Raw genomic sequence first — 9,763 nt, 5'->3', positions numbered from 1 at the left:
TGGGTCTTCTCATACCACTACAAAGCCAGGTTCCACAACAGATGGGCTTGTGGCTTTGGCAATAAATCAACAAAAAATGCATTTCAGAATACATACTGGAGCGGACTGCAAAATAATCACAGTAGGCATGTACAAAAGGGTTAGTGACTGCCCAACGTTAAAGTCCAAATCTAAGGTTCTCCCATAAAGCAGTGACCACACCATTCCACGTGTCGAAGCCACACTGGCAAGTCTGTTACAGATACCAGTTTGAAGTAATGGAACAGGGAGTCCCATGAATGCTTGAGTTGAAAAGCAACCTGCAAAATGCAGATAATCAAATGGGGGTATAACTTGTCTGTTGAATGGGATGCAAAAGATGTTCTTAAAGAACTTGGTAAGCTGTTTAACAGACTGGGATACAAAGAGGATATAACCCACCTCACTGATATAAATCTGAGCATGCTGTCAAAAAGACAGACACCATGAAAAGTCCCATTAGCATCAAGAAGTAAAAAGATGACCTTGGCCAGATGGTAAATTAATATGTTATAGGGTTACCAGGCTAGTCAATGCTCTCAAGTTGCAGTGGGGGAGATCTAGGTTGGATATTAGGAAACACTTTCACTAGGAGGGTGGTGAAGCACTGGAATGGGTTACCTAGGGAGGTGGTGGAATCTCCATCCTTAGAGGTTTTTAAGGCCTGGCTTGACAAAGCCTTTGCTGGAATGATTTAGTTGGGGATTGGTCCTGCTTTGAACAGGGGATTGGACTAGATGACCTCCTGAGGTCTCTTCCAACCCTAATATTCTATGATTCTATACAACTAAATCAGTCAAGGATCTGAATAGCTCCAAAAGATTCTACTATGGCCATCAAAGACGATCAGTATCCCACGAGAACAGCTGAGGAGGTCATATCTAGATTTCAAACCGGAAATGTATTTTCAAATTTGGATGCAAGCCAAGTGTTTTGGCCGGTCCATCTTGCGATAGCAAGGGCAAAACTCTGCACTTTAAACTCCCCTTTTTCTAGATATATGTTTAAGTGACTTCCATTCGGGGTGCCTGAGGGAGGAATGGGGTGGGAAAATGAACATTGAGGGTGAATGGGCCTGATCCAAAGCCCATTTGAAGTAATTGATTTCCATTAGATTAGGTCCAATACCAGGAAGAATGAGATTTAGAAACTTGTTCAATAGGCTCCCCATGGAACTGCTACAAGCCCCATCAGTTTAGTTATTTAACACTAGACCCTGAGGACACTGGGGGAAACAATCCTATACTCACAGTAATGTTGGTCTGTCAGGGACCTCGAGAGGTCATCTGGTCCAGCCCCCTGCACTGAAGTAGTTCCAAGTAAACCTAGACCAGTGGTTTCCTGTAGGATTCATACAAAGGTTTATGCGCTTGGCAACATTCAGGGCACACCCGGAGTGTTGTGCTGGACCTGTGCACACACAGCTCCTCTCAAGGGCATCAACCTTGGAATCTCGCCAAGATGACATGAACCGTGGGAAGCCTCTCAGGACTGGGCTCAAGGCCCGAGAGCAAGGAATGCAGTAGATAGAAATTGGTAAATAAGAATGTTAAACAAAGCCAGTGTATTCCTTTTATCTGTTGGAGAATGTAGTGCGCGGGGGGAGAGAAAGAATAAAGGGGGAAGGTGAAAAGCTGACAGACAGAAGCCTGTTAGCAGAGACCAGCCGCTTGCTTGCTAAAAGCTGTGTTCCGTCTTGTCATTGAACCGCCACAGTTTCCAAACTTCTTTTTCTGGCGACCCAGTTGAAGAAAATTGTTGATGCCTGTGACCCAATGGAGCTGGGGATGATGGGTTTGGGATGTGGGAGGCGCTCTGGGCTAGGGCAGAGGGTTTGGGTGTGCGGGTGAGGGCTGCGGGGTGGGGCTGGGAATGAGGGGTTCAGGGTGTGGGAGGGGGCTCTGGGCTGGGGCGGGGGTTGGAGTGCGGGAGGGGATCAGGGCTCTGGGCTGGGGGTGCAGGCTCTGGGGTGGGGCTGGGGATAAGGGGTTTGGGGTGCCCGTCCTGGCATCGTGGACTGCGCTGCGCCCCGGAAGCAGCCAGCAGCAGGTCCGGCTTCTAGGCGGAGGCGCACAAGCAGCTCCCCACGGCTCTCGCCCACAGGCACCACCCCCCAGCTTCCATTGGCCGGTTCCCGGCCAGTGGGAGTGTGGACCCAGGCGGAGGCCCCCCTGCCTAGGAGCTAGACCTGTTGCTGGCCACTTCCGGGGTGCAGCGCGGTGTCAGGACAGGTAGGGACTCGCCTGCTTTAGCCGGGCAGCACCGCCGACGGGACTTTTAATGGCCCAGTCAGCGGTACCGACCAGAGCTTCCGTGACCCAGCCCCTTCCATTCCATGACCCAGTACTGGGTCGCGACCCACAGTTTGAAAACCGCTGACCTAGACCATCCCTGACAGGTGTTTGCCTAACCTGTTTTTACAAACATCCAATCATGGAGATTCCCCAGCCTCCTTTGGAAGCCAGAAAGTGTGACCTTTTCCATCCCTGATGTTTATGATTTAGTGGTAAAAGATATATTTGTGGAATATTTGTATTATGGTCTGTCTTGGCTGTCTACCACTTACATTTTTTCTGACTTCATGTTGATTTATAGCAGGCTAGCACTGGTTATAATATAAAGAGTAAATGTCTCGGAGTTTAGGACCCAGAGATATTTTTCAGACTTACAGGCAGTGACAGCTGACTGAAAATCAATGAAGCGTACTTTAAAAAGCTTCCTAGTGATGCAAGATTAGGCTTGGAATGCACTATCCTTCTTTGCAGACACTCTTATCCTTCATGCTTTCTAGCTAGTTCGTGTTAACCCAGTTCTAGGCTAGAATCTGTTCGCTTGTGAAAACAAAAGCTGCCATGCTGCTGCTGCTAGACCTTACTATGGTACCCCTCATTCTCTGCGTTAGCAACTCAGGTAAGTGCGATTTCTTCCTTTCACATGGTCAACGTCAGAAATGCAGATCTCTGTCTGTAACACAGGTCGGTGTCTGCTTGCTGAAGTTAGGCATTAGCATTCATTGTTCTAATATTTATTCTACTTCCTTTTAAAACAACTCTGACTTGTAAAACATGGTTATATTTGTTCCTACATTTAAAAGCCTTTTAGACATGAGGCAATGAAGTTACTGGTAGATATTACTGGAGCAGAGGAGAAATGAAGAGTAACTAAAATAGCAGAGCCACTTTCTACTCAGAAAGGTGCATCTTGGGTTTAGTGCCCAATCCCACAAAATATTTGACAGTTGAGAAGAAAAGTAGTGTTTTTATGAGTGTGTGAGGGAGAGAGAGAGAGAGAGAATGATGCTAAAGAAGAGACAATCCCCAGCATTGAGATGAACACCTAGCCGCTCAAGTGAAAAGACGAAAGGCAAAAGGTACCGTTTGTGTATTTCTTCCAGTGCACATCATGTGTAGAAAGCTCCCTCCACCATCAATGCCAGAGCTTTTTCTATTCATTTATCAACTCTTTTGCCAGTAGGATCAGAAACCACAAACCACTATAAACGAGGAAAAGTTAACGAGGGGAGATATTAAGTGGTTTGGCAAGTGTGATGAATTCATCGTACACACAATAAATGTGATGAGCACTGAAACTTACACACACACGCACACACGAATCAGTGACATTGGAGATGGGTCTGACCTACAGCTTCTGAAAATCTTGTTCGTCTTTCTTCAAGGGCAACGTTGCTTCTTTCAGTGTATTCCCCACTGCTTCATCTAGTCTTGTTGTAAAAGATTCTAGCCTAAAGTCTTCTCACATTTCTTTGGGGAGATGAGATCACGGCAGAACAGACCTCACTGGAAGGACTTTTTCCCAGCTATTCAGCCTACATGTTTTCTGTACTCATTTTTACCCCATTTCTCTTAGTTCCCTAAACAGCCTTTTTCCTTCTTTAGGGCTTTAGGGGTGCCTGTTAGGCACAGCCTGGAGGAGGGGGGCCCCGCAATACCTGGAAACATTGTATAGAGAGTAGCCCTTGCACCAGGAGGAGCATGCCTGTGATTTTATGGGATGCAGACTGCTCACCCCATGCCTATGGAGGGGGCAGGGCCATAGCATTGCCTCTTCCTTGCCCCACTCTCCTGCATTTGGGGACCAATTTATTCCCAGTGGATAACTGATGTCACCATTTACACCACAGCTGAATTTGGCCCGATCGATCTTTCGTGGCTCTGTTTCTGGGGACCCCACTTCTTTCCTTTCTGCATCTCCTCTATTGATTATGCTCTTCAAGGCTCATCATAATCCAGCTGTAAGAATCATCCCACCAAGTTTCCATTATGCCTCCCAGATCGGAGTCAGGGCCCATGTACTCTGTGACATAGGTTCTATGAAAACTGCTTCCTCTTCTCTACTGATTCTGTGGCATAGGGACATTTCTGAGCCAGCTTCAGGGGCGGGTTGTATTACATTAAATCAGGAAAGGGATGTTGTTCATTATTTTCCAGTTAAATCTAACACACTTCCCAGGTTTGGGATGTTTTCTGGTTTACGGCCTCCCCCAGGTTGTCCCTCTGCTGGGAGATTTTGCTGGCAATGCACCACTGCAGCATTTGTCAGGGGAAAGCTGGAGGGCTGGGCAGCTAGAGACTCTGGTCCCTGGGAACAGTGGGAGGCAGTGTGGGTTTGGGGCACTCAGATTCAATGAGGCTTTTGGCAGCGGGCATGGGAAAGGGAGTGAGCAGGCATTTGGAGGAGAGGGCTTGACATTGTAGAGGTAGAGTCTAGTCCTTACTCCAGCGTATGGTGGTGGGGCCAGCCAGCTGGGGATGAGCATGGTGAAATGCCCTGGTAGCATAGAGACAGCTACACCAGCTAAATACCACTTTCTCCCCCTCAACAGGGAGGGGCGTTATGCCAGGGGCAGCAGGGAGTGCAGTGATCTGGACAGAGAGAGCAGTATGGGGAGAGAGAGACTGGTGTGTTCCAGAACTTCCTAGCTGGTGTAACAGCCCCTATGGGCTGTTACAAACTGGCAAAACTTAGAGCAGCCCAGAGGCTGCTCTAAATTGTGTGTGTGTGTGTGTGTGTGTGTGTGTGTGTGCGCGCGCGCGCCAAACTGTCTCCTTTGTCTCAGTGCAGAGAAGGTGGAAAAGTGGCCAAAAGCCACCTGGTCCATGTATCGTCGTCCCCATCGCCCCCCCCCCCCCCCGTCAACTGTGTTCTGTCTCCTGAACCAGCTTCTCCGCTCCAGCTCCATATCCATATCCAACAATGAAGGACAGGCACAGGAGCTGGGAAGTTTCTGCTCAGAATCAGCAGTGAAACAGTCAACAGTGTTACCAAGTTGCAGTGTTATTGTTACGCTCCAGAGTCAAGAACCTACCTGAGATGAATGGGGCATTTCCCATCCTCACAGGCTCTGAGGTTGTAGATGTAGGATGAGTGTTACATGGGTATATGTCCAGTTCCAGGCTGGGAGTAACCACAGAGGTTAGAAAATGGATTTGTTTATGTGAAAGCTCAGATCCGGGAGCATGTTTCTGCTGCAGCTGGTTCCTAGGCCTTACTTGGCCTCACCCTAGCCTTATTCCCAGCACACCCTGTCCATTGGCCTCACACACATGTATAAACAGAGATTCCAGTCTATTCATATGTGTTTGCTGCAGGGCGTTACTATCTTCCGCCTCCCGATTGCACTCTGAATGCACTGCCAAGCTCTGGGATGGAAGGGAATCCGCTCCCTCTCCCTTTGTTTAGATGCTACCTAACGAATGCTGACAGGTCAAACTCAGGAGACTGCCACACCGTCTGCTTCAGTGGAAGGTGTTGTGTAATCAGCACCTTTCATCCATTGACCGTTGTCTAGCCGCCATGAAAGGACTCCCTTTTCTGTATCAGCCGCGGGGGTACGGACATTGCCCTGCTGAAATGTCTCTGATGTCTAGTGAGTATTTCCTGACAATCACAGCCCAGATGGGCCTGGCTGCAGCATGAATTCTCAGGGTGGCGCCTCCTCCCAGTCTCGTGCACCTTACAGGAGGCCAGGCGCTACAGCAATGCAGCCCCCCAGCACCCAGCGGGGCGCTCTGGAGGAGCCCGCTGCTCGCCGGGCGAGCAGAGCCCCAGCTATCTACAGGCTCCAGGCAGGGGCGGCGAGTTCTACCTCCACCGGCCGCCTTAGCACCGGCAGTATTCAGAGCCCAGGGGCCCGGCTCCACCCCTATGTGGGGCCGGGTGTCCCCCCGACCCCACCTGCCGCCCCCCCGCGCCTCCCCGGGCCCTGGAGCAGAGCTTCCCTGCCCCTGCCCAGCAGCTCCATGCTGCCTCCCTGCAGCAACTGCAGGGTCCTAGCGCCCCCATCTCCCCTGCCAGGGCAGACTGACTGAGCCTGCCCTTCCCCCTCACACCTTCCCTTTTCCTGCGGGACCCTCCTCCAGCACGGGGCCCCCCCCGCCTGCAGTCACCGCTCCTGCCCTATGCTGGGCAAGGGGCAGCCCCATCCCTCGCCCCCAGTGAGGCTACAGGCAGGGGCGACAGCAGGGGAGGAGGCGCACGCAGCACCCCCCGGCACCCACCACGGGGGAGGCGAGGGAGATTCCTGGGCCTGAGAGGGGCCCTAGGATCACATGCAGTGACAGTGGTGGGGGTGAGTGTGCTTCTGGGGGGGCAGGAAAGGGGGGCTCCTCCCCCAGAGCTCGCTGCTGCTGGCAGGGAAAGGGCTGGGGGGAGTCCTCCTCTCTGGCCCCTGTCCCGGAGCAGCCTGTCTGCACCCCAAACTCATCCCCAGCCCTGCCCCACCCCAGAGCCCACACCCCCAGCCAGAGCTTTCACCCCCCACTGCACCCTCAACCCCAGCCCTGAGCCCCTCCAACACCTCAAACACCTTATCCCCAGTCCTAGCCAGAGCCCTCATCCCCCCCATACCCCAACCCTCTGCCCCAGCCCTGAGCCCCCTCCAACACGCCAAACACCTTATCCCTAGTCCCAGCCAGAGCCCTCATCCCCCCACACCCCAACCCTCTGCCCCAGCCCTGAGCCCCCTCCAACACCCCAAACACCTTATCCCCAGTCCTAGCCAGAGCCCTCATCCCCCCATACCCCAACCCTCTGCCCCAGCCCTGAGCCCCCTCCAACACGCCAAACACCTTATCCCTAGTCCCAGCCAGAGCCCTCATCCCCCCACACCCCAACCCTCTGCCCCAGCCCTGAGCCTCTCTAACCCCCGAAACCCCCCAGCCCCAGACAGACCCCTCATCCCCCCACACTCCTACTCTCACTCTGAGCCCCTCCCACACCCCAAACCCCTCATCTCCAGCCCCAGCCAGAGCCCTCATCCCCCTGCACTCCAACCCTCTGCCTCAGCCCTGAGCCCGCTCCAACACCACAAACCCCTCATCTCCAGCCCCAGCCAGAGCCCCCATCCCCCCACACTCCAACCCTGAGCCCCCTCCAACACCACAAACCCCTCATCTCCAGCCCCAGACAGAGCCCTCATCCCCCTGCACTCCAACCCTCTACCCTAGCCCTGAGCCTCTCTAACCCCCGAAACCCCCCAGCCCCAGACAGAGCCCTCACCCCCCACACTCCTACTCTCACCCTGAGCCCCTCCCACACCCCAAACCCCTCATTCCCAGCCCCAGACAGAGCCCTCACCCCCTACACCCCTACTCTTGCCCTGAGCCCCTCCCATCCCCCAAACCTCTCATCTGCAGCCATACCCCACAGCCCTCACCCTGCACCCACTCCCTTCGCACCCCCTCCCATCCCCAAACCCCAATCCCCTGCCCCAGCCTAGGGCCTGCACCCCAGACCTCATCCCCCACCCAAACTCCCTCCCAGAGCCTTGGGCAGGTGGGGAGAGGAGTTGGGGGGGGGCAGAGTTTGGGCAGGGGCGGGTTCTGGGCACCACCAAAATTTCTACAAACCTGCCACCCCTGCCCAGGTTCAGTTCCGGGTGCTGCATTACACCTGTACTCAGGGTTGTCCAGTGACTGCTCCTTCCCAATGCCTTGTGGGCCCCCAAAGCAGGAAGGGAGCAGGCAAAGCAAAGCCCTGCTCCTCTCTGAAGCCCACAGACCTGGACAGGTATGAGCGGGGAGATCCAGCAACACCAGCCAGAGGGCTGGTGCAACATGAGTTCAGGGTGGGATTTTACCACATGGGTCTTCAAGAGGAAAAGGAAACACCAGTCTCTCCTTCAAGTGCTGTCTGTGTGACTACCAACTTCTCCTGGAGAAATGGGGTGGTCTGGGGCTGGAAGGCAGATGGCAGCTCAAAGGGCTGGAGACACAGCTGGCAGAGGGATGCGAAGTAGTGGAGAGCCCAAACTTCCAAGCGCCGTGTAGAATGGATGGATCTAACCTTCCCCCAGAGCATGGTTACTTCCTGGGTCAGGGTCCTTCATAGAGTTTCTGCCCCCGGCCAGGAGAAGTATGTCCACACTGGGGATCAGAACCCGGTGGGGAGGAGGTGATGGAAATGGTAGCTTCCTGCATAGCAGATTCATCACAGAACACAACCATGCAATCACCGTTCCCTCTAAGCTGTGGGCGTGTGCGCATGCACACAGATCCTAAACCCTGCGCACATGGTGAAACACCATGCACACAAAAATTTGCACAGAAGCACAACAATATGCACAGAAGAAATTTGTTGCACACACGGCCTGTCAAAAATTAGAGGGAACATTGCATGCAATACATCACTCCATGTATGCACTCAGTTTCAAAAGGTCCATGTGAGCAAAATGAGACTGAGGCTCTGTAAACAGCATGTCCTACTTATAGCTGATCAAATGCCTCTATGGCGTAGATCAGTCTACCTGGAGTACAAGGTGACCAGGGAGCCCCCAAGTCATGTTTTACAAAAAAGTGTGATTTCTTCCCGAGGCAGCGTATTGATTTGGATTTTCACTGCTTTACAATGAGAGGCCCATCTGATGTTCTGGCATCTTTGATCATCTTTTAAAAATATACTAATAAACAATAAACACCTAATCAAATCAGGATAACCCAATGACAGACTAAATATAACAAAATCCCCATTTGAGCTGACTAATTGTACTTCTCTCCTTCCTTGGCTCTATTGAGAGACTGTAAATTTAATCCCTATCTGGCAAGGTTTTGCCTGAGGCAGATTTTCCTGTTTTCATTGATGATGGTTATCTTTTCTCTTACTCTTTTCAACTCACAGGACACCTTGCGTTGCACTTTCACATACACCCACATTCTCTTTGTCTCCTTTTAGCTGTTGCTGGGCTCAGTTTGATTGCTGAAAACGAAGATGCCCTCCTGAGACACTTATTTCATGGGTACCAGAAATGGGTCCGACCTGTTGAATACTCCAATGATACAATAAAAGTCCTTTTTGGCTTAAAGATATCTCAGCTTGTGGATGTGGTAAGTAAGCTGTAGGACCTTTAACAAAGAGAAAACCTACACCTGCAAACTCATGTTGTGGTAAACAACTTTTTAATGTTTGTATCATTTTTCATGGCAAATTTTAGGGGACTAGGATCTGGAAGAGCTTAGTTCATTAACCTTTCATCTTATGATACGGGATGCATAATGGAGTTGTCAGACAGTTGCATGTCAATTGTTGGATAGAGATATGACAACTTACCCCCTGCGATCCCGGTCTACCCAATTTCTGCTCCTAGGATGATGTTGCATCTTGCTACTCTGTAACAAGCATAAAAGACCCTCCTCCAATATTGTCTCACTGTTTCTTTGTATTCCCTCTTTGGTCTGTCTGTATCTATCTCTTGTGTTGTGCACAGATTGTAAACTCCTTGGGGCAAGGG

At 51.6% G+C, this 9,763-nt stretch overlaps 1 protein-coding gene across 1 annotated transcript in view; it reads left to right on the top strand.

The window, feature by feature from the left end:
• Positions 1–2,770: 2,770 nt before the first annotated feature.
• The window catches only part of CHRNB3 (cholinergic receptor nicotinic beta 3 subunit), a 40,288-nt gene continuing 33,295 nt past the window's right edge, over positions 2,771–9,763 (top strand). The window contains exons 1-2 of the mRNA XM_027825497.2: positions 2,771–2,928; positions 9,208–9,359. Coding sequence (XP_027681298.2) covers positions 2,871–2,928; positions 9,208–9,359 — 210 coding nt within the window. The 5' untranslated portion in view covers positions 2,771–2,870. The remainder of the gene's footprint in view (positions 2,929–9,207; positions 9,360–9,763) is intronic.

Source organism: Chelonia mydas, chromosome 5 (assembly GCF_015237465.2).
Source record: "Chelonia mydas isolate rCheMyd1 chromosome 5, rCheMyd1.pri.v2, whole genome shotgun sequence".
NCBI classification, from domain to species: Eukaryota; Metazoa; Chordata; order Testudines; family Cheloniidae; genus Chelonia; species Chelonia mydas.
This window is presented reverse-complemented; position numbering and strand designations above follow the sequence as displayed.